The 22,935-nt window shown below is 33.0% G+C and overlaps 1 protein-coding gene across 1 annotated transcript in view; it reads left to right on the top strand.

Annotated features, from left to right (window-relative positions):
- LOC134842201 (uncharacterized) overlaps nt 1-22,935 on the top strand; it is a 49,097-nt gene that overhangs the window by 13,971 nt on the left and 12,191 nt on the right. Inside the window, exons 3-4 of the mRNA XM_063858468.1 lie at nt 15,197-15,364; nt 15,609-15,776. Of these exons, the coding sequence (XP_063714538.1) occupies nt 15,197-15,364; nt 15,609-15,776 (336 nt within the window). The remainder of the gene's footprint in view (nt 1-15,196; nt 15,365-15,608; nt 15,777-22,935) is intronic.

Below are 22,935 nucleotides of genomic sequence, written 5' to 3'. Positions count from 1 at the left end.
GTGTCTTATAAAGTGGATTTCTGTATTTGCATGCAATTTCTGTTACTTGATATATTTGGAAACGTGTTAATTTATTTTCTATATCATGAATATTTCGAAAATCATTACTTTGTTTTCGGGATGGATTTACTTGTTCGTATGGAAATGATTCTATAAAATATTTTTCATGAAGTTTTATCATTCGAGCGTGTATTTTTGCTACTTGGAATGTTGTGCATGTATCTTCAGAAGCCAAACAATTGTTGCTTGGGTCCTTGTTGTAGGTTCACAATAACTTTGATCATTTTTGCAAGGTGAACTAATTCCTTGATAGATCATTGTGTTATCAGATAAATCTCGTGTGAGTTGTACTTTTTTGAGTTGTATTTTCCAATCGAAAAACATTATTTCTTGATATCCTTTATTTTTTGTGTCTGCTTTGCAGTTTGAGGGGTCACTTATTCCTATATGTGGTGTCCAGTGTTTATCGTGTATGTCATAAATTACTCTTCCGTGTGCGCCGTTGTATGGGTATTTTTCGTCTAGTTTTAGATGTCCTTGATATCGTTCAAGTTGTGCTTGGTGTACAGAATCGGCAAAGATTTGGAAATTAACTATTTTCCTGTCTGTGTTTCTATTTCTCGTGATGTTTAGTCTGAGTAGTTTGTTTGTACAATCATCGGGATTTAGATGTAAAAGTCGTTTTATATTAATTTGATAGATTGATTCGTGATCAAGTCGGTTTTTATTTCCATTGGAAACTTGTGAACAGTGAACTTTCTTTTCAGAAAATATTGCTGTAAAATTATATCCTGTGACTGTTGTTGCTCGGACTTTTGAATACAATGTTGCTATTAAATTTGTAGTTTCTATAGCTTGTGGTTCTGTTTCGCAATGTGATACTTGATTTATTGCATATTTGTGTAGTGTTGTTTGTTCATTTTCTTCGCAATCGTAGTGTGTTACTAATAAATCCTGGGGTCCTGTGCGAGGAGAAGGATTTGTGTTTTGGTCGGAAAGTATTAGAAAAAAAGATGTGTTGAAACGTTAATATTTTTAGAATATACATGTGTATGATAATCCTGAGTATGGGTTATAAAATGTGATGTAACCAATTGTGTTTTTTGTATATCTATCGTATTTATATATGACTTCAGTTGTTATAAATGGTGGTGGTAGCGACTGAGCTGTTATATTTGGTGGATTTAATGATTAGGGATGTTGAACAATATCGTTAAATTTGATCGTGATTTCGAATTTTAATTGGAGACTATTTTGTTGAAGTATTTGAATATTGTGTTCACGAATATCTTCGTGGATATCTTGTCTATATTGTAGTCTGTTAAGTGCCCAACTGTGGATTCGGTTACTATCTTGATATTGTCCAAATAATGGTGGGGTGCTACGAATGTATTCCAGTCAAGTCGTAAAGGGATATTTGTTGATGATTGTGCTCGATATCTAGCGTCGAGGTTATTTGGGAAATTTAAAGGGAAAAGCGTCGGTGAAATTTGACTTAATGATGGTGTTGATGGTATTGATAATGTTTCTGGTAGTGATGAGAGTGTTGTATCCGTAGAAATATCTATAGGATCATTCACTAAGGTTGGTTCACCTTGTGTATATGAGTGTGTTGCCCAATATGGTAGTCGTGCTGTGGGATTGGGGGGGTTAAAGGGATTTTCACGTTATTGTTCAGATGTTGGTGTTGAACCTAAGTAATCTGAGGGTATAATTGAGGTCCTCTGTTGTGAAAGTAGTGTGGGAGTTTCTGGCAATGTACTACTTGAAATTTTTGGAGTAGTTGGTGTTGGTGGTTGTGGTATATCAATATGAACTCTAGGGGTTTGAAAACTTCTGTTTCGTCGTGGATGTATAATTTGTCTATTTATTTCGACTGTATTTTGGTTTTGACTAATGTTTCTTATTCTGCTTAATTCTTGTGGTAATGTGGGGTACAAATTATATGTTGGTTCACTTAGAGGTGCCTGTCGCTGAACTGGTTCCAATGGTTCGGATAAGCGGGCGTGTCGTTCTTCAAAAGTGTATGGATTATCTTGAAAAGAAATTCGTGTGGATGCTTGGGGGTTTTGGGTAGTTGTGGGTATTGTTGGGTTTTCTTGGGATGATGTCGGTAAAGACTGATTTTGTGATTGTTGGCTAGCAATTTTTGAAAGAATCTGATTGATTTTTTCTAGTGGGAAGGTTTATGTTTATTGTAGTATTCTTCAATGAAAAGAAATAAAAGGATTGTTGCTAAGGCGAATGTTACCCTTGTTTGAACATTGTCAGTATTAGGGATAATAAGAATATGGTGAAAATTACAAATAGTAAAAAAATATCTGGTCTACTAAAAATTGTTCTTATCATTTAAATAGACTTTGAATTATCGTACCTGTTAATATGATCAATGATTAGGGAAAGTTGGAGATATATTTCAAATAGAGAGTAGAAAATTTTATAAATGTTGCAAAAGATTATTAAAATGATTATAAAAGCTTTAAAGTATCAAATAGAAAAATGAACAAAAGTTTGAATAGTATGAAAAAGTTTATTAAAAAAATTTAAAATTGTATTTTTGAAGATATTGACTGATTGAGAGAAGAGCATTTAAGAAATTATTTCTTCGTCAAATATTTTTTGCTGTTTGAGGCAAGATTCAAGAGTGATCGAGTTATTTATGGATTTTTTGACAAGGGGGTTGAGTTTTGTGAAAATTTGTTGGAGGCTGATTTTATGGTGTTCGGGTGGTCTTCTTTGCTTTATTTTTTTTGTCGGGTGATCTGGGGTATTTTTGAAATATTTGTACTTTAGGCCAAATGAATATGGTCCTTTTTTTACTTTTGGCTGATTTTCCATTTTTGGTTGGAGGGTTTTTGAGGTCTAAGTTGGGAATATAATGTTGGCTTAAAAATGATTAAGATTATTACAAAAGCTTCAAAGGTATCAAAAAGAAATATGAATAAAAGTTTAAATATTGTTAAAAAATTTATGAAAATGTTGAGAATTATGTTGAATGATCGAGAGAAGAGCATTTAAGAAATGGCTTCTTCATCGAATATTTTTTGTTGTTTGGGGCAATTTTCAAGTGTGGTCGAATTACTTGTTGGTTTTTTGACAAGTGGGTTGAGTTTTGTGAAAAATTGTTGGGGGCGAGTTTTATGTTGTTCGGGAGGTCTTCTTATACTTTATTTTTATTTGTCAAGTGATCTGGGGTTTTTTTGAGATTTTTATACTTTAGGCTAATTTAATATGGTCGTTCTTTTACTTTAGGCTAATTTAACATTTTTGTTTGGGGGGTTTTTGAGGTCTGAGTTGGGAAAATATTGTTGATCTTTCGGTTATTAGATAAAGAAGGGTTATGATATTATGGTGGTATTTATTTTAGTTGTCAAGTTTTAGCGAGTTGCTTATTTTTGACCTGGAGGTTGTAAGGTTATAGTTATAGATATGCCTGGAGTTTAATATCTTTCGGTTAATAGGTTGGTGTTAGAGATATAGAAGGAGACGGATTTAAGTGAATCCTATTGGCTGAATCTGAACTAGAATTTTTGCGTATTTGTCAGCATGTTATCTTGAAAAATGAAAGTTCAATATGATCCAGAGGTGCAAAAATTATTAATTTTTTAAAATCGAGGTTGTTTTTGAAATTCAACTTCCTTTAATATTTTAGATTGTGGAATGAATGTTTTGTAATTTTTACGTGGTTGATTTCTAAGTCGTGATGATTCTCTATGATCAAATTTTTCTACTCGTTCTTGTGGTAAACTTTTTTCTATCGTTTTCCTGTTTTTTTTCTTTTTGAGATAATTTTTGGTCTGTTAGTTTTTGATTGTGTTTAAATTTAATTTGTGTTTGATTTTGATTTTATTGATGAACGTTGTGTTGTTCATCAATTTCTTTTTCTTTATGTGGGTGATTTTGAATAACTTTTAAACCTGTGAAAGAATATAAACGAGTTAATTCGCGTAGTGCGTATTCCTTTGGGTAGTAGGGCAATAGATTGTTTCGATGTTGAACACTTTTTTTTTTAGTTGAATCTGTAAGTTTATACCTTACGTCAGTGGGTTTGGCAATTATTTGGTAAGGTCCTTTTCGAAGGGGTTGTAATTTTTTAGAGATTCCTTTTTGCGTAATAAAATTAGGTATTAAGACAAATGTTCCAATTTTTAAATCTGTGGCTGTTTTAAAGCGTGAATTGATTTGATCATTAATGTTTTGCCTTTGTAACAATTTCTTTGTTACTTTTTGGTAAATTTCATTGTGTTTTTTATCTCTATTTAAAGTCCATTCGGTGTGTGTGCCGGAGGCTAATTTAAGAATTCGTGGGTGATGAAATTGATCTTCATCATGTGTGTGTAAAGGTAGCTTATAACAAATTGAGTCTTTATTTGGTTGGCAATAACTTGTGCATTATTCTGGGAATTTGCTGTAAACATAATTGGTTTACGTGGCTTTTGATTGAAAACCATTTCGTATGGTGACATTCCTAAAGTTGTCGTAATTTGTGAATTGTATGCTAAGGGAAATAATTTTACATCTGCTGACCATTCTGTGTATTTTGTATCATTTCCATTTATGATACATCGGAGATTTTCTTGTAGTGAACGGTTCATACCTTCGACTAAGCCGTTTGTCCAAGGTGCGTGAGATGTACGTGGTTTGTGTTTGATGTTATATAAATGACATAGTGTGATGATTTCATTATTTATGAATTCTGTACCGTTGTCTGTAACTAAAATTTCTGGTAGTCCGAATTTGGCTATCCAATGTTCATAAAGCGTCGTGTAAGCATATTAAAAATTACAATGTGGTACTGGGTTGAGTGCTACATAATGTGTGAATGCGTCAACAATGACCATAATGTAAGAGTTTCCTTCAGAAGATGGTGAAATTGGTCCTTTTGTGTCGAATGAAAAGCGATGGTTAAAACATAAACTTTGTCCTTTAAAATCTTGTTTTTGTGCTATTTGTTTTTGATTTGGATAAGGTAGGTTTGATTGACATATTATACAATCATTGCATAATACTTTTATCCAAATTGGTGCATTTGGGAATTAAAAATTTTGTGTAAAATTCGTGTATGTTTTTTCTGATCCGGAGTGTCCTTTAGTATTTTGTGTATGTGAGATGTTAAAAGCTATTAATATCATACTTAAAGGAAGACAGGGAACTTTGGAATCATTTAAATGATATTCTAAAAGATCTGTATTTTCATTAGTTGTTGTGTTATTAAATTTTCGGAAATATCGGAGGAGTGTTTGATTTCCTAAAATTGTGGTATCTGTTTTTACGGGCTTAGTTTTGTATTTGTGCCATGATTTTAGTTGTCTAATTACTGGGTCGAGATTTTGATATTGTTTTAAAAGTTCAAGTGTAATTTTATTTGTTGGGGAGAGAAAAATATTGTCAATTTCTAGTTTTATAGGGGAATTGTGTCAAGTCGGTCATGGAGGTCAAAAACTTGATTTATTGTGTATTTTGAATTGTTTGTTTGCGGTCCTGATAAGTTTATTTTATCGGTTAAATTTTGTTTTTCGATTAATGGGAAAAGGTCTTTCTTATGCGAGTGTTGTTTTATTTTTCTTGTGAGTAATTCAGGTGGCGTATTTCGACTTAATGTATCTGGTAACGCAAGGTTTTTTCCTGCTGTCCAAACTATATGTAGGTTTGGAAATATCATTAGAATCAGTTGAAATCTATAAACTCTATGATTTGGATTTGACTTTTGTGTAAAGAGAAATATAATTGGTTTGTGATCTGTGAATAGAATTGTTTTGATCCAAGTATCAGAAATTCATATTCTGTAAGTGTATAAATTACAGCTGTACATTCTCTCATTAGAGTTGAGAATCGTAGCTCTGCTTGAGTGAATAATCGTGAATTTGCTGATGTAAGATTCATTTTATTTGTTCCACTATGTGATTGTAGCAATGCTGCGCCGATGCCAAAATTTGAAGCATCGCACATTGCATAGAATGGTTGATTTGGACCTGGAATAGTATTTGAAAATTGTTCAGTTAAAGTTTTTTAATTTCTTCATATCGTGTTTGATGTTCAGTGGTCCATTCAAAATTATTTTCTTGTCTGAGGATATTATAGAAGGGTCTTAAGTATAATTGCATTTTGTAAACATATTTACTGAAAAAATTTAACATTCCAAGGAATTCTCGATTTTCTTTTTATTTGTAGGTGGCTGAAGTTTTTGAATGGCATCAATGCGTGATTTTAATGGAGTTATACCTTCTCGTTCTATATTATGTCCTAAAAATTTAACGCGTGTTGGAAAGAAGTGTGATTTATCGGGAGCTGCCTTCAGATTTTCGTTCTGAAGTATTTTATGATACTGTTCTAAAACTGTAAACATTTCTTCTTTAGTTTGTGATTGCATAAACACATCATCTAAGTATGTGATTGCGTTTTTCTTGAGTATTAGTGGTCAAAAATTTTTTCTCATAAAAGCTGAAAAAACTGCTGGTCCTATGGATATACCATAGAATAAGCGATTGAATTCATATTGTTAATTTCCAATAACAAATTGTGTTAAACGTCGTGATTGTTCATCTAGTGGCATTTGATTAAAAGCACTATTCATATCTGCGGTTGTGAAATATTTACCATTTATCTTTGTTAAAATAACTTGTATGGGTTCAATAGGCCAATTGCATTTTGATTCGTCAATTAGTGAATTGAGGTATCTAGCGTCTAAAACTATTTTTAGTGATTCACCTTTTGCTAGAATGATAACAGGGTTGATAAAAGTTTTACCTTTGGTTGTTCTTCTTTATTTACTGGTGAGATAATTTCGTATTGTTCTAAAATTTCAAGTAATCTGTTTACCTTGTCATGTAAGTGAATTGGTACTTTACTGGCTCTTTGTTTTTTGAAAACTGCGTCGGGTTTTAACGGGAGGTGTAGTAACGAACAAAAATTTTCAACATCAAATTTTGATGTTGCGTATACTGTTGAATATTTTAACAGTTGTTTTGCTAATTTATCAAATTCAATTTGTGTAATTTGTGAATGTTCAAAATTAAACATTGTTGAAAATTTTTGTTGTTCTTTCGTGTAAATTGTTATATTGAATGTTGGTTTAAAATATGGTGTTTTTGTGAAGTAAGCTGTGTTTCTTTTTTCATCACTTATTATATTATTTATGGATAATTTTTCGTCAAGAATTGTGGATTGGCAAATATCTAATATTTGGAGTATATTATTAACGCGGTGGGCTACTTCTTTTATGGGTGATATTGTAGCATTTGTTTCACATTATCCTAAAAGTCCTAAGGGTAATATTACTTGATATGGTGTATTGTTATACACATGTAAGGAAATGATGTCGGAATTCGTGTTTTTCAAATATTTGATGGATGAGATCGTGATTTTGAAAAATTTGTGAATAGGTTTAAATTCAAAATCTGACATAAAAATTTGTTGTTTATTTTGACTTTTGTTATACTGGTGAACTTGTTTTATGGAAAAATTATATACATTGCCTGAGAGTGGTTTCAGGTGTTTCCGCTGTTGATTGTAAATGGGTAAAATTTTGAGAAGAACTTTGGTTTTTTGTTTAATCTTTGGAAGAATGTTAGGGCTAAATTTTTTGTTTTTGTGTATTTATCTTTGATATGTATCTTACCATTTAAGATGTTGATCGTTGGTATATATTTAGATATAAATGGTATGCCAATGATATTGTGTTTAATATCAGTAATATGAAAAATTTGTTTAAATGGTTTGCTTAAAATTTTGTTTTGCTCCATTGTTCTTGTGGGAAGAAGGAATAATTGGATTTTTCCATAATTTACTAAAGTTGGTCCTTGTGTTGTTGCTAATTTACTAGAAGTTTCAAGAGGTGTTAATTTTGGATGCAATGTTTTGATTTCGTTCCATGTGGGAATATTAATTATATTTGATTCTGCTCCTGAGTCAATTAAAAAATCAATTTCAAGATCTGGTGGTTGAAATTCTTTGTTTCTTGGGCTTTCTAAAAGAAATGGAATTGTCCATATTTTTTTCTTGGTTGTTTTTTTTGTATATTTTGATAAACATGTTTTGTGATTGAGCATTGTGTTTCGTCTTTTTTATCGGGTTTAATTACCGTGTTAGTTCCGTTTACTTCTTGTGTAGTTTGTGTATTATCAATGGGTCCAATATAGTAATTGTGAAGGAGTTCCAATTGATTCTCAAATATATGTGAAGTAAAAGGTTGTTCATATATGATAGGTTCATAGTTGTTTTCGACTGTTATCATATTTACAGAGATGGTATTATCTGTATCACTTTCTGTATCTGACGATTCACAATTTATATGATTTAGTTGTAATTCGTTACTTCCTGTGTCATCAATACCTGGGGGGTCTGAAGTTGTTTCTTCATTTGTCTGCACTTGATTAATGTATCTTTGATGTTTTGGTGTGCTACTTCTGTATCGATGTTTAGAATCAGGATAGCGGTTATTATTCCTAAGTGGTGACTGGGAATAATTTCTGTATCGATTATTGTAACTTGAGTTCCGACTTTGTGAATTATTTCGTGATCTGTTTTGATAATGATCGTTTGATCTGTGATAGTTTGATCTATTATATGAAATATTCCTTGATCTATTGTTTAGATAATTCTGATTTCGATTGTTTGAATAACGTCTATTTCTATTATGTGAATAGTTTCTATTTCTGTTGTATGATGAGTTTCGTGATTGATTATTAGAATAGTGTCTATTCCTTGGGTTTGATTGGGAACTGGATCCAGAAACAAATTCTGTTGTACTGGAATTCGATCGTGAATAGTTATTTTGGTGGTTTTGGCTATTCGATCGGTTATATCTGTTTTGTGAGAAATTTCGTGTATTTCCTCGTTCGGGTGATTTACCTCTATAACTTGAGTTAAATGGTGATTGGTTCCTGTGTAATTTGAGTTGCTCGGAAGTGGTTTTTCTGAACTGTTATTACTATATATATTTTTGTTTGGTAGATTTTGGTCTTTTTTCAAGTATTGATAAAGAATGATTTATTTGGTTTTTTGTACTTTTGAGGTTTATTCTGATTGTCTTGTTGTTTTTGTCTACATTCGGAAATACTGTGTCCGTATCGTCGGCAATAATTACACCATTTTTTGAAGGATGGTTTGCCTTTAAAGTTTGGATGTTTTTCGTAGATATTTAGTATTTCAGTGATTTTTTCAATCAGGTCTGTGTCTGATTCTTGTATGTTATTTATATGTGTAGTATTTGTTTCAATCCGATTAACATATTGTATTTTTAGAATTTCTGTTTCTTCGAGTTTCATTGTGATTTCTGCTTGTTCTAGTTTGTCTACTAAATTTCGAAAATCTAAATCTGGTTCTCGGATTGAGTAAGGATCAGATGCTTTTTTTATAGCTATTTTCCTTAATTGAGGTGTTAAGGTCATATTCAAAATTTCTGTCATTTTTGTGTTTTTGTATTCATGTGTATTAAGTGAATATGCTTTTCGAACTAGTGTTTCGATTCGTACTGCTAATTGTTTATTTGTTTCATTTGGTAATCTGCGGATTTCGTTGCATAAAACTCTTTGATGTTGTTTGTTTCTTTCAGAATCAAACATTTTTGAAAAGTCTTGTGTGAATCTTTTCCAGTCTGATTTTGTTTCTATGGGTAATACTGAAAATCATTTTTGAGCTGCGCCATCTAGGGTTGTTTGTATTGATGCTGTGTGTCCAATTTTGATGTAGTGGCGTATTAATTGGTTCGGGTCCTATATTTAAAATTAATTTTGCTGTTACTGCATTTAGATAATTTTCTACAGAATATTCAGGGTCTGTTCCTGTGAATACCATTAATGGTTTATTCGATTTTATTGATGATCCACCCATGAGGTATGGATTCATAGTCATCTGTAGTGATTCTGCGGCATTTGGCATTTGTGAAAAATTTGAAAGTTAATTTTTTTGTGATTTCATGTTGCTGAAGGTAATATGGAAGCGGTATTTCATTTTGCACTTGGGTTGGTTGATAAGAATGCGTTAACATTGGGTTTTGTGGTTGTATTGGTTGAAAAGATTGTGTGTTAAATGGGTTTTGTATATGCATTTGTGGATTTTGTATATCTGATGGATTTTGTGGGTAAATTTTTATATTTTGAGATGGTTGAGATTGTCGCGGTCTCTGTGTGCAATATTCTTTAGTATATGGTGCAAAAATTTATGGTTGATGATAATCATCGTCATCGGATGATAAATAGTTTATGTTATATGGTGTATGTTGTTTATTTTTATTCTGAAAAAATGGGTAATTTTCATTATAATCCTGTGTAGGTTGTGGATTATCTGAAAAATTTACTGATTTGGTCGATGTTTTTGGGAAATTCCAATAATGGGAACATATGTGATTTAAACTTTGTGTATTTTTCGGGGAGGTTGGTTTGTTCTTGGTTGGTGAGCATAATTATAATTAAGTTCTGCAAAAGTGTTTCTTGTGAACGGTTTTCGTGTTTTTGACGGTATTGTCATTGGTCAATACGTTTGATAGTCCATATGTGATTATTTTGGAGCAACCGAAGTTTTAACGGTTGATTGTAAGGTTACCTGTGTTAGTGATGTATTTGTATTTCTTGGTGTTGTCAGATTGGGGTGTATTGGTGAAATACTCTGTTGTGTAGTTGTTGCTGTTGTTTGGACGATTTCTTCATTTATGAAGTGTGATGGTGTTTGAATATCTTGTTGTGTAAGATTTCTGGTTCCATTGAGGTTTTTATTATGAATGATTGTTGAATTTAAGCTGTTATTTCGTGTATCAGGTAAAAATGTATTATAATTCAATGGTGTTGCATCAATGGTTAATGGTACTACTTTTACATAATCTCTGTGAAAAGATATTGTACTTATTGCTTGACTCGAGATAGCTTGTGGGATATTTAGAAATGCTGGATGAGACCAGTCAGGGTCCCAAACGTAATATGATTGTTCTGAAAGAACAGTGTCATCATTGGTATTTTGAGGTCTGAAATTTTTTCTTGCTTGTGAAATTAAATCTAAATTGTGGGTGAAATAATCTATTATAAACCATGCTAAAATTTTTTGTAAATCGTGTTTAGTGTTTTGTGAAACATCTTCTTTAGTAAAATTTTTGCAAATTATATGTAGAAATGTTGAAAATACTGTGATTTTATTTCGTACTTTTGTATGTTTGGATGTTTCTGTTGGTGATATACTTTGAAATTCTGTTTTTTCCACGATAGATATATAAGTATATATTAATGCAAAAACTTCGTTAGTGAATATGGAGTTTGCTCTTTGTGAATTATGATATTGTATGCTTTTGATATATTCTATGAATACTTTTGAAAATTCTAATTCAATAACGTCTGTTTGAATTACGTTTTTACCATGGGCTGTGTTTGGTGTGCTGAATTCTATGGTGTAGATTCCGTATTGTTGTGTTAGATTACATATGTCTTTCAAATAATGTTCAATAATTTGTCTTTTGGTTTTTACATCCGGGAATTCTGCTTTGCATGGACTGATTCCTGGTTCAAACAAATTTACGAGTAAGTTTTTACAAAATCGTGTTTGTCCTCTATCATCGAGTGAATCTATAAGAAAGGGAAAAACTGCTTCTTCATCTGGACTTTCGTCACTTTCGCTCATTTTTTTGTCTGATGAATGTTAAAAAATAACTATCAATGTGTCTAATTGGTTGATTCCAATTATACAAGTGTACTGATTTGTGTTGATATTGCTTTTTTATTCTTCTTTTTCCTCTTTTTGATGAATTTGAAGTTGTTTCTGAGTCGGAAAAATATAATTGATCATGAATGGGACAATTTTTATCTATTGATTCTTTTAATTTGTATATTTTGTCTAAACTGTTGGCTTCTGATTCAGAAATTGCGTTTCTATTTTTTGAAAATCTTTTTCGTGTGATTTGTCTTTTTTGTTTACAATTTTTTTTTATTGTTTGTCGTTTTCTTCTAATGTATCCAACTGTTTGTGCATGAGGAGTGATTACAAGATCAGATTTTTTTGGTTATCTATTTCACAATTGTGTAAAACGATTGTTTGTTTATTTCCCAAAATTTTTGAATGACATAAGGTTTAGGATGAGGGATGCAAGAAGTTGTTGGTTTTTCTATTTTCCTAGACTGTTAGTCCTTACGATTTTTTGGTTAGCTTAACCTGGGTCTTTTTGTTCAGGGTTGGAGAGAAAACCATATCGATTCCGGAGAATGATTTTCTACTTTCTCGTGGCTAGTCTAAGTTAAGGTGTTAACTTACTTAATCTTACGTAGGGGTAATGATTGTGTTCAAGGGTTGGAGAATAGTAAATCGATCCACAAGGTTCAGGTATAATTAGAACAAAAGCAGTTCGTTAGATACTATTTTAAACTTACTAAGTCTAAGATCTATCTTGGGTCTGGTAAGAGGAGGGTTCATGTGAAGGATGAATAACCGAAGTTCTTCACTGTTTATCTTAATTTGAATGGTTAGTTTTGTTTAAAATTTTCTATTAGTCCTGGGTCTTTTGAAAAGGTTGGATAGTGAATCGACGTTTGAGGTCGTTAGACACTTGCTAAGTGGGTGGGGGATAACAAAATTGTTCATTTTGATCCAAAGATAGGCCTTGATGATCAGATTTTAAATTTAGTGATACAGAAAATTTATAAAGATCCAAGGATAAGCCTTGATGATCTGATTTTTAAGTTAAGTGAATTTAAGTTTAAAATGGTTTAAATTTATTTAATAAAAAGATTTAGTTTTTCAATAATATTAGTGAGCTTATGATTGCTGTTATGTTTAGGTGATGAAGCTGGAACAACAAGATGATTTATGATTTCTAACTATTTATTGTCATGCTACTAATTTTTATTTTTTTTTCAATAAATGTTTTACAAATATGTTTTATATAATATTGCAGAAATTAGGAAAACGATCTGAGATCTTTTTATCAATCGTTATTGTACATTAATAATTTTGTTTAGCGCCTGAAATGGTCATGAAGATTTACTTCAAAATTTTATGTTTGCAAATGAAAGTCTAAATTCATTGCTAATAAGATTCTAAATATAAAAGTTTGTGTTGGCTTTTGCCGTACAACCATAAAACTAAATGGTTTCTACGTGGTCGTATATCGTCTCTTGTCCGAGGTCTTCTTCCAATACCGGGTAGTTCTAGTATTGTTCGGAATATCGGCTCTGATCTATTGAGTCGTAGAGACATTTCAATTAAAATATTATCGTGTAACATTTTGAAAATGTTTTGTCTAAATTCTAATCTATATTTAGTTAATTCTAAGCTATTAAGGTCTTATTCGAGATTTATGGTCGCACCAGATGAGTTATGACTGATGTGGTTCACTCATAGAGTAATTTCGGATAGAGTACACCGTCTGCTCGTCACGTTATCTTATTTTCGGCCGGATAGATTCGTGCAACTTCTGAGTCTAATACCGATTCTAATCTTACTCTTATATCTACTAGTCTCAGGGTGTTTAACTAGTCTCTGCTAGGCTCAATAGATCTAGAGTATACTGGCTTATTGCAACTGCTGAAGTTCTCTTGGAGAGGCAACTAAGTTCTAAGTTAAATTCAAATCTCTCTGGTGCTGAAATTACAAGTAATTTCAGCACTTACAAATAAGTGGGTTGTTAGTTAGATGGATTATGATTGGTTAATATTAAATATTTTACAGTGGTAAAATATCCAATTTATCCAATTATAAAATGTAGTTTAGATCAGGTTCCACAATGTCGAAACAGTCATATTCTACTAGAAGAAAAATAAAAATTAGCCAAAACTTCAGCGAATTTATCCAGGATTTCGGAACAAGAGTTTACCTCCTTGAACCTTAGCCAAACGTATTTGGTTACAATTCAGCCGGCTATTTGCCTTGTTACTTTGTCCTCAAGCTCCTCGAACTGACAATGTGTCTCAATTGGTTGAGTAGTAGTTGTAATGTTGGCTTCATGAGAGCCCTTGTGACAAAAGTCGGAAAATTATCTCTTCATCAGACTAAAGGAATCGAAAAATCGTAGGCAAATTGTGTCGAAGATGTTCACTAGATATGTTGTAGTATCTTTTTTTTGTCGTGTAAATCTAGCGTTTTTTGCTTTCTAATGGTTTGCTGAAAGTCGGATTAGGTTACTTGTGGTTACTACTCAGAGGGATAACATTGAGGTTCGTTTACTCTTGTTGACCTAGAGCTTATTTGTAGAAGAGCGGGTGAAGCAAATGCTAACGACTTAAATTTGAACAATGACTTGTTATGTTTTGAAACGCTTGTTAGATTTTGGATTTTAGATGTTAGATTTTTTTTCGGAAAAAGGATGACCATCTAATTTTTGCTACACAAAGATTTATTAGTATATTTTTTTTAGCTTGAGAATTGCTGAGAAAAAAATGTGTTGAGAGTCTACTGAAGATTTCGAGCAAAATGTTTTGAGCTATAGAATTTGGGGTAACGGAAATTTTGGGTTAAAATTTTGTATAGTAAATAAAAATTGTTTCCTAAGCAAAATCGTCACACAAAAGTTTTCGTTATCCAAATTATGCAGTCAAAAGATTTTGCTTTACACTTTGGATAGCCTCAATTTTTCCTGAAAGCTTCTTGTGCCCGAAACTGATGATGAGGAATTTTTCCTCCGACGATGCGAACGCCTCGAGATTCTGTCAACGACATGTTGCCTAAAGATTCTGCTGACAAAGCAGCGTCGAATGTTGCAGACGATGTGATTCCTCGAAGTTTCACCAAAGGTTTCAGGGGAATCGAGATGCCTGCGAGGGGTTCCTCGAAAAGCTGCCGACAATACAGTAACTCTAAAATCTGCCGATGAAGGGGTGCGTCGAGTTTCCATTGACAAAGGGTGCTTACAGATTCTCCCTACGATGTGGTGCTTCGCAGTTCCATTGATGTTGGTGCCACAAGACTTTGCCGACGATAGGGTGCCTCGAAACTCTGCCGACTAAGAGGTGCCTTAAGATTCTGAAAACAAAGATGAGCCTCGAAAGGCTACCGACAATAGAGTGCCTTTTGATTCTGCCAACGACGTGGTGCCACAAAGTCCTGAGGATGAAAGAGTGCTTTGAGAACCTTCCGGTGATGAGATGTCGCGTGACTCTGTCGACGACGGGTGCCTCGAGATTCTAACGACACTGGGCTGCCTACAAAAATTGCCGACGAAGGTGTGCATTGAGACTTTTCCGATGATGGATCGCTTCAAAATTCTGCGACAATGATTTGCCAGTATAACCTGTCGATGACTCAATCTGTCCGTGATCCCTCCAATGCTGTAGTGCCTCGAGATTCCGCTGACAAAGGTTTGCCTCGAGATGTTGCCGACGATGGAGTGCCGACGATGGAGTATCAAAAATCCAACGACGGAGACGTGCCTCGAGGACCTGCCGAGAATTTGGTGCCTCAAGAATCTTCCAAAAACTGAAAAACTTGAGATCGGTTTCTCTCGAAACTGTAACAAACATTTTTTTGAAAATTTTTAACCTTTGTTCGAGCCAGGACTGGAAATATTTTAGTACAATGAATCACTCCACCCATTAGGATGATGTAGTCCTTTTTGGTAGATGATTTTATTTGACAAATAAAATAGGTCTGCTCGCTCACCTTGTTTGCTCAAGTATCGATCAAAAATGATTTGCCAGTATAACCTGTCGATGACTCAATCTGTCCGTGATCCCTCCAATGCTGTAGTGCCTCGAGATTCCGCTGACAAAGGTGTGCCTCGAGATGTTGCCGACGATGGAGTCCCGACGATGGAGTACCAAAAATCCAACGACGGAGACGTGCCTCGAGGTCCTGCCGAGAATTTGGTGCCTCAAGAATCTTCCTAAAATGAAAACCGTTTTTTTGCCGCAAATGGCGCCAAAAAGGCACTGGAATATATATTAAGTTTTTTTGCTTATCCTGCTATAATAAGCATGCTTGCTTGCTTTCTTCACACGAAATTTGACAAAAACTGAAAAACTTGAGATCGGTTTCTCTCGAAACTGTAACAAACATTTTTTTGAAAATTTTTAACCTTTGTTCGAGCCAGGACTGGAAATATTTTAGTACAATGAATCACTCCACCCATTAGGATGATGTAGTCCTTTTTGGTAGATGATTTTATTTGACAAATAAAATAGGTCTGCTCGCTCACCTTGTTTGCTCAAGTATCGATCAAAAATTTTCTGCCTGTTTTTCTCATTTCCTTCGAGCCACGACTAAAAGAGCTTTCAAATGGCATATTAGTTGACCCATTCCGATGATTTATTGTGCTACCTAATTTTGCTTGGAAAATAGAAAAAAACAATAGAACACACCCCAACACAAAGCTCTTCTCCCTTTTTAATGGTTAGAACAACTATATCGAATCAACATGTTTAAGGCAAACATTTGACAAAAATGCACTCACAAATCATACAAAGATGAATGCGACTAAAAAAATTTTGAGACTAGTTTTTTTGGTAATTTTAGAAATAAACAATTTGAGTTTCTCGCATTTTATATAAATTTTTATCAAAATGGTCAAAATTGAAATGTCATGCTATTTTTAAATAACTGTTCGTTTATTGAAACAAGATTTGCCGAATGTAAAGTTTGAAAATTGGACCTCTAGAGAACGGATGAAGTTTTCTTAATCTGACATTGTCAACAGACAAGTTTGAAACCATTATTCAATTAGGAGATGCTAGATGATACATTATACAATGTCAAATTATGGAAAAAATATCAGCCTTCTAAAATAGAAATTTAAAATTTAAGATCGCTAGCTCTTTTTCAATTACAGCATGATTATTTAAATGTAAATTCAGTTTTTGATAATGGTGATAAAAATTGTTTAAGCAGTGTAATTAATTTGAATGAGTTTAGTTGACAATCTCCATTTAGCTCTTCTTTTTAGGTAGCTCTAGTTTTTAAAAAGTAGTAATTAGAATAATATTGTGATTTTAAATATAAATTTGAAAAGAAATCGACCCTCTCACCATCCAAAGTGACCCTAAAGAGTATTGTGTTATGAATTCGTATCTTTTCTTTGAGCGCTCCGACAAAATTTCAACTTTTTTTAAGACTTGTCTCTAGATTCCAAAGACCAAAACACACTAAATTGTGCGCCTATCTAGTGCACGAATTGGCCTCGTAATAAAAAATAACCAGTTTTGCGAAAACCATCAACTCAAACTAATGATTTGCAGAAACTTCAAAACAAATTTAAAACGTAAATGCAATTTTGCTTTTTTAAAACTTTTGCGAGCAATTTATAAGTAGCCCGGATTGGAAAAAAAACGTATCAGAATGCATGTCCATGCAAGTCATTGCATTTATTTCGATGAACCCAAAAATTTTTATAACGAATAGCGTGATAATTTTTTTCAATACAATGAAACTACATTACAAACATTTATTCCATACCGTTGAACTGAATGATAAGCAATTAAATTACTGGCAACTTTTGGTTTTTTTATTAGATGCAATTAGATTCAGCACCCACCTTTAAACTTTGCAGTCTCTAAAAAATACAACAATATACTAGCTTGTGTTTGGAATTTGTTTTTCAACTTTTAATACCACCATAGCTATGGTGGCATTAAAACGTGAAAAAATGAATTTTTCGCTGAAGTAAGTTTATTCTTACAGTTTAACAAAATTTCGCAAAAGTTTCTCAAGATATGTTGTTTTTCGTGCACAGCCGAGACGGTTCTATCAACTCAATTGCTTCTATCAGCTGTTCAACAACTAGTTGACTTGAAAGGCACTATAGTGTTAAGTTCTAGAAGGCAAAACTCAAGCCTTTGAGTTGTTCTCGCGCCAAATACATGGCAGAACATAAACAGGAAGAACTGTGAGCGACAATCTTCTCGACTTAGTGATCCCTAAAAATGCATCGCAGCTTAAGGACTTCAGCTTTTCTTTCACAAATAGACAAGTAGACTTTATTGACAACTATGAAACAAAGCGGTGAAATGTTTGCAAGGGAGAACACAGAGGAATAGAGCGAAAGGCAATGACATCTTCTACTGTGGCATGTTGGTCTGTGACTAGAGTTGCAATGGAAGCACGAGCATGTCGAAAGAAGACTCGCTACATCAGCCGCAAGTCCAGATTTTTTCATTAGCCCCATGGTGGAGGCGCCATAAGCAGCATTATCAATGGTAAAATATGATGTCTTGTGTCTTGCGTGCTATGTACTCCTGATACTAGTTTCATAATCTTGTCTAACCAAGGCTGAGGTGTTCTCACCAAGAATTTTGTTGACCTTTTACAATAGATTGTTCGACTTAATTCGACATTTTTCGACTCTCTTCAGTTTTAAAAGACTTTAAGATGTAGCCTGTGATTCTACTGAAAACTAGATTTTCAAAAAGAAAATTAATAAAAAATTCCATTATTTAAAGCTATTGCCTAAATTTTCTTGAATCTCTCTCTGTGGTCCAAATTAAAATTAATAAGAGAATCCAAATATTCCAAAATGACGAAGCATTCCAAAAAATCTGCGAGTTAAGGTATCTAACAAACGTCAAACATATCGTTTTATCTTGAAAAATTTCAGTTTCTAACGAAACATTTCAAACAGTCAAACTGATTCAAATTATTTCTAAATTTTATTTCTTCCAGTTATGAAAGAAAAAAAGTAATTTTTGAGAAGTAATGCAACCCATCACAGCAATTTTATAAAATGCTGATTGTGCGGGCAAGTTGTGCTTTTTTATGAATTGTGAACGGATTCCGCATTAAGACCGACATCTTTGACATTTTTATGATCTTTTGTTTATTTTGATCGTAACGACATAATTTTCACTTATTTAACGACTTGTCTCTGGATTTCACTTACTTACAGACAACAAATTATGCGCGCATCCAGTGCGTAGTTTGTCTTCATAATGCTAAAATTCCATTGCTTCAGTAAGTTCTTTCAAAATTTTTCAATTTTTAGGAACTAATTCAAGCTACCAATTAGGGAATCAGATCAAGTTACTGTAAAAAAATTAAAAAGTGTTTGCTTGATTTGAAGTGGACCAAAATGGCCCGGTGATCCGGCTGGCAAATAAATCAATTAAAAGTTCAAAGGTTCATCGTTCAATGAGTTCGTCAAAATGGCATTTTCAAAACTTTTAAACCTTTAGCGGGGAAAAAATGGGCGGGGTAAAAATGGGGGGGGGGGGGGTGGAACAACCGAGTCACTTCCCTCCCGTCCCCGCTCAATGGTAAACAAAAAGGGGGGCTTGGTAAACTGTAACTTGAGGCGAGGTTTGGGGGGGGGGGTAACCTTTAGTAAAGATGGAGTTGGGCGTAGGGGAGTGGGGAGAGGATTTGGGTAATGCGGATGGGGGCAAAACGCAGAGGGGGGTTTAGATTGTGAGTAGGCCGTGACTAACGCAGATATGTTGCAAACAATTGTTTGATTTCGCAAAAAAGTAAAGATTATAATCCGTTAAAATCATGGATTTTAATGGATTGTGTTTTTACGAAAATAATCGATTATAATCCCGGGTTGACCAAAACTTCTAATCATACAATTTCCATATATGAGAAACTTCTTGTCATACAATTCCATACAATTCCATACGTACAGAAAATTGTATGAAATCTCTATGATAAACATTTTCCCATATATGGAAATTGTAAAATTAGAAGTTTCCCATATATGAAAATTGTATGACTAAAAGTTTGTCATTTATGAAAATTGTATGATTACCACTTTTTAAAATGAAGTCAGGCAAAAATTACGTCAAAGCCCATCCCATAAAACGTGCAATCTCTGAACAGAGAAGAAAACTTGAGAAAAATTGCAGTACTTTAGAGGTTTGAAGCTCAAATTGTACATTTTCTGCAAGAAAATCTTCTCAACTCTTGAGAGAGCAACAAGTTCCTTAACCTTATCCTATGGGAACCAGTAACTGGGCGAGGGGCTCAAACAAAAAACAAACCTGTACGTGAGCTGGACGACCCAAAACACAGAAACTTACAAAAAATGATGTTTCAGCCATTCCAGTGATCTGCATCAAACTGTCATCTAACACCAGTTCTTTCATTTGCATCCAGTTGACGTATTTATATTCATTCATAACTAACACCTACAAAGACATTTTTATCGTGCATGAAATTAAAAAAATTAGAAAGATGAAAAAATTTTAGCTAAGGAAAAAAATTCCAATAAATTAAGGATTTAAAATATTTCGCACCACCTGCGATAGATCACAAACCAAACACGGCAAGCTAGTGGGCAAAAACTAAGCCAGAAGTCACAAGGCAAAAGCAGCATTGAAAGCTATCGAATCGAATTTGAATCGGAAAAAACTAAATAAAAAGAAACAGATTTTTGAAAACTGAAATAACAGGCAGAGCGAAGTTTTGCAGCACTTTCGGTACAACGGAGAAAAGCAGGGCAGTGGGTCCAAAAAGGAGGCAAGACTGAGCCGAAAAATGGAAAAAGTATGGAAAAAAAATTGAAAAAAAAGTTATAGTCTTCAAACAAGTCATATGTTCGAAGCTGTGACATAATTTTGGAAAAATTTTGTTTTTGTTTGAAAACTACCGTGTTCTCAGGTTAAAAGATCTGTCGAGAAACCAGGGTATGGAACGTTTGTCTAATTTTGCGGCCACGTCCTGCTTTTCAGAAAAAAAATAGATTTCGGAAAAAACTTGTTGAATTTTTGACCGTCGTTTCGGAGCTTTCGGAAAAACCGGTTGCGTTTACTCTCACTAGTTGAACTCTTACTATATTTTAGAACTAAAATTTTTGTTCGACAGTGTTAAAAAGTTTTCAAAAACTGTCAGAAGACCTAACATTTTCTGAAAACTTTATCAATAATGAAAAAAATGCTTATCATACAATTTCCATATATGGGAATTGTATGATAAAGGTTTTTTTCAAAAAACAAAAACCTCAATTTTTTCATCACACGACTGTTTTATTAGAATCAAACAGCCGCAGAAATTAGTTTAAACCTTTCTTCTATCATTTTTCAAAATTGTATGAAAATTGTATGACAAGCATTTTTTCCATACACTTGATGTATGGAATTGTATGATAAGCATTTTCGGTGTATGGAGGTCAACCCGGGATGACAATGTAATCTATTTTATGGTATCTTTTTTTTTAACAATATGGGATCATAATGACAACATTTTAGACAAAAGTTTTCCATTATCATTGATTATTATACATGGAACTCCGGTGCGGGATGCTATTAGTGTTCAATTTGTTGAACAATTTTGACGCATGGTTATGGCCATTGAGCACACGTGTTGGCTACTAATTTATTTTTGATCAGAACATTTATAACATAACAAGGCTGCTTGTATATCAGAGAAAAAAAAGCTGGAAAGTCTCGACTGTCTTTTAATTGCTCATCATTTTTTTCGGCAAAGAACACTGTGATGAACACTCAATTTTGAACTGTCAAAAGCAAACAAAAATTCCTAAATTAAGAGTCCGATTGAAAATTAATATGGCCAATTAGCTAGTTGATAAATTTGTTGGCAAAATAATGAACGTGATCTACTTTGAGCCCTGCAGTTAAATGGCTTCGAGTTTTTCTACATAACTTAGTCTTATACATCAAAAAAGACTCGTTTTTGTCCCTGTTTGGGCACAAAATGAGTAGAAAATCAAAAATCGTTCAAATCTGTTTAGAAGCTTTCAACTAAATTTGCGTGACTAAAAGAAGGCAAAATCTTCAAAAATACCAAAATCAGGGAAAACTCACTGTTTAAAAAACCAAATTGAGAGCTCATAGTTGGCAAGCAAGCAAATAAATGTGTGTTTTTACTCTGAAGAAGACGTATTCGGTCATTGTATTCCGTCGCCGTCTACAAACTCGGTTGCGGCTACAAACAAATCCAACTTGAATCCAGATATTTTCAAATCAACTCTAAAAAAATTTAAAATGAAAGCAAACCAACATTAACAACAAAGATAGCATTTTCCTGTGCAAGTAATAAAGAATGTTCCAACCATATTCTTAAAAAAGTTTTAAAAAGTAGAATTTTCAAAACTAAAATTCATCAAATTAGTGTAGTTTTTAGTGGCTAAGGTGATTCAAGAACTATACGAGCTCGTAAAAAATAGTAGAGTAGGCATGATTGACATATTTGTAAAAAAAATTTACTTAGAAAAACAATTAAAAAATTTTAAGAAAAACGTTTCTGACCATAATTTCTGACAATTCCAAGTTTTTTAAAACTCCTTTTTCTAAAATTCAAGTTTCTGATTTTTGTAGAAAACGTTTTTTTTTTGCCAAACAAACGCTAAACCAAACGACCAAAACTAGTGTTGTTTATAAAAAAAATCAAACTTGGTATCGTAAAATTTTATATAAAAAGAGTAAAATTCCAAGTTAGGAACGTTGCTCATTTGCATTACTCGCTCGAAATTAGACAAAATTGCAGAACTTTCAAACCAGTTTATCTCAATAGTGGGCAAATTTTTGAAAATTTTTTAAGGTCGTTCGAATCACATCTGAAAGGGCTTTTAGGTGGTATATCACTATTAATTGTTGTATCTGATTTTGCGTGGAAAACAATGGTGGAAACAAAAAAAATGGTACATTGGGTAATAAAATGAACGTTACGGTTAGGCAAAGAAATTTAACTTCACATTTTTAATTTAACATTGGGTAAAAAAATGAACGCTAAAATTTAGTTTTCACATTTTTAATTTCACAATTTTTTTTTGCACATTCAGTTTTACATTATGGAATTGAATTGTTGTCCGAAATTACAAATTTTGCGACTAACCTCACGCTTCATGTCTTCTTGAAAAAAGTGGTTTTTGATTTTTTTTGTTTAATTTCTGGGCTGCAATTTTTGCAACCAAACTTAAATAAGATTGGCGCAAATTTTCACTTTTTTACACAAAAATTTTCTGCTTGCAATATTTTTTCTCTGTGAAGTACTTCAGCTCTCAAACTGACATTGCAATAGCACGGTTTTTGTGATAAAACTCAATTTACCAAAAAACGCCCACAAATATTGAATCATTAAAAT

Source organism: Symsagittifera roscoffensis, chromosome 1 (genome assembly GCF_963678635.1).
Source record: "Symsagittifera roscoffensis chromosome 1, txSymRosc1.1, whole genome shotgun sequence".
Lineage (NCBI taxonomy): Eukaryota > Metazoa > Xenacoelomorpha > Acoela > Convolutidae > Symsagittifera > Symsagittifera roscoffensis.
The sequence above is the reverse complement of the archived record's forward strand: the minus strand, read 5'-3'. Positions and strand labels throughout refer to the sequence as shown.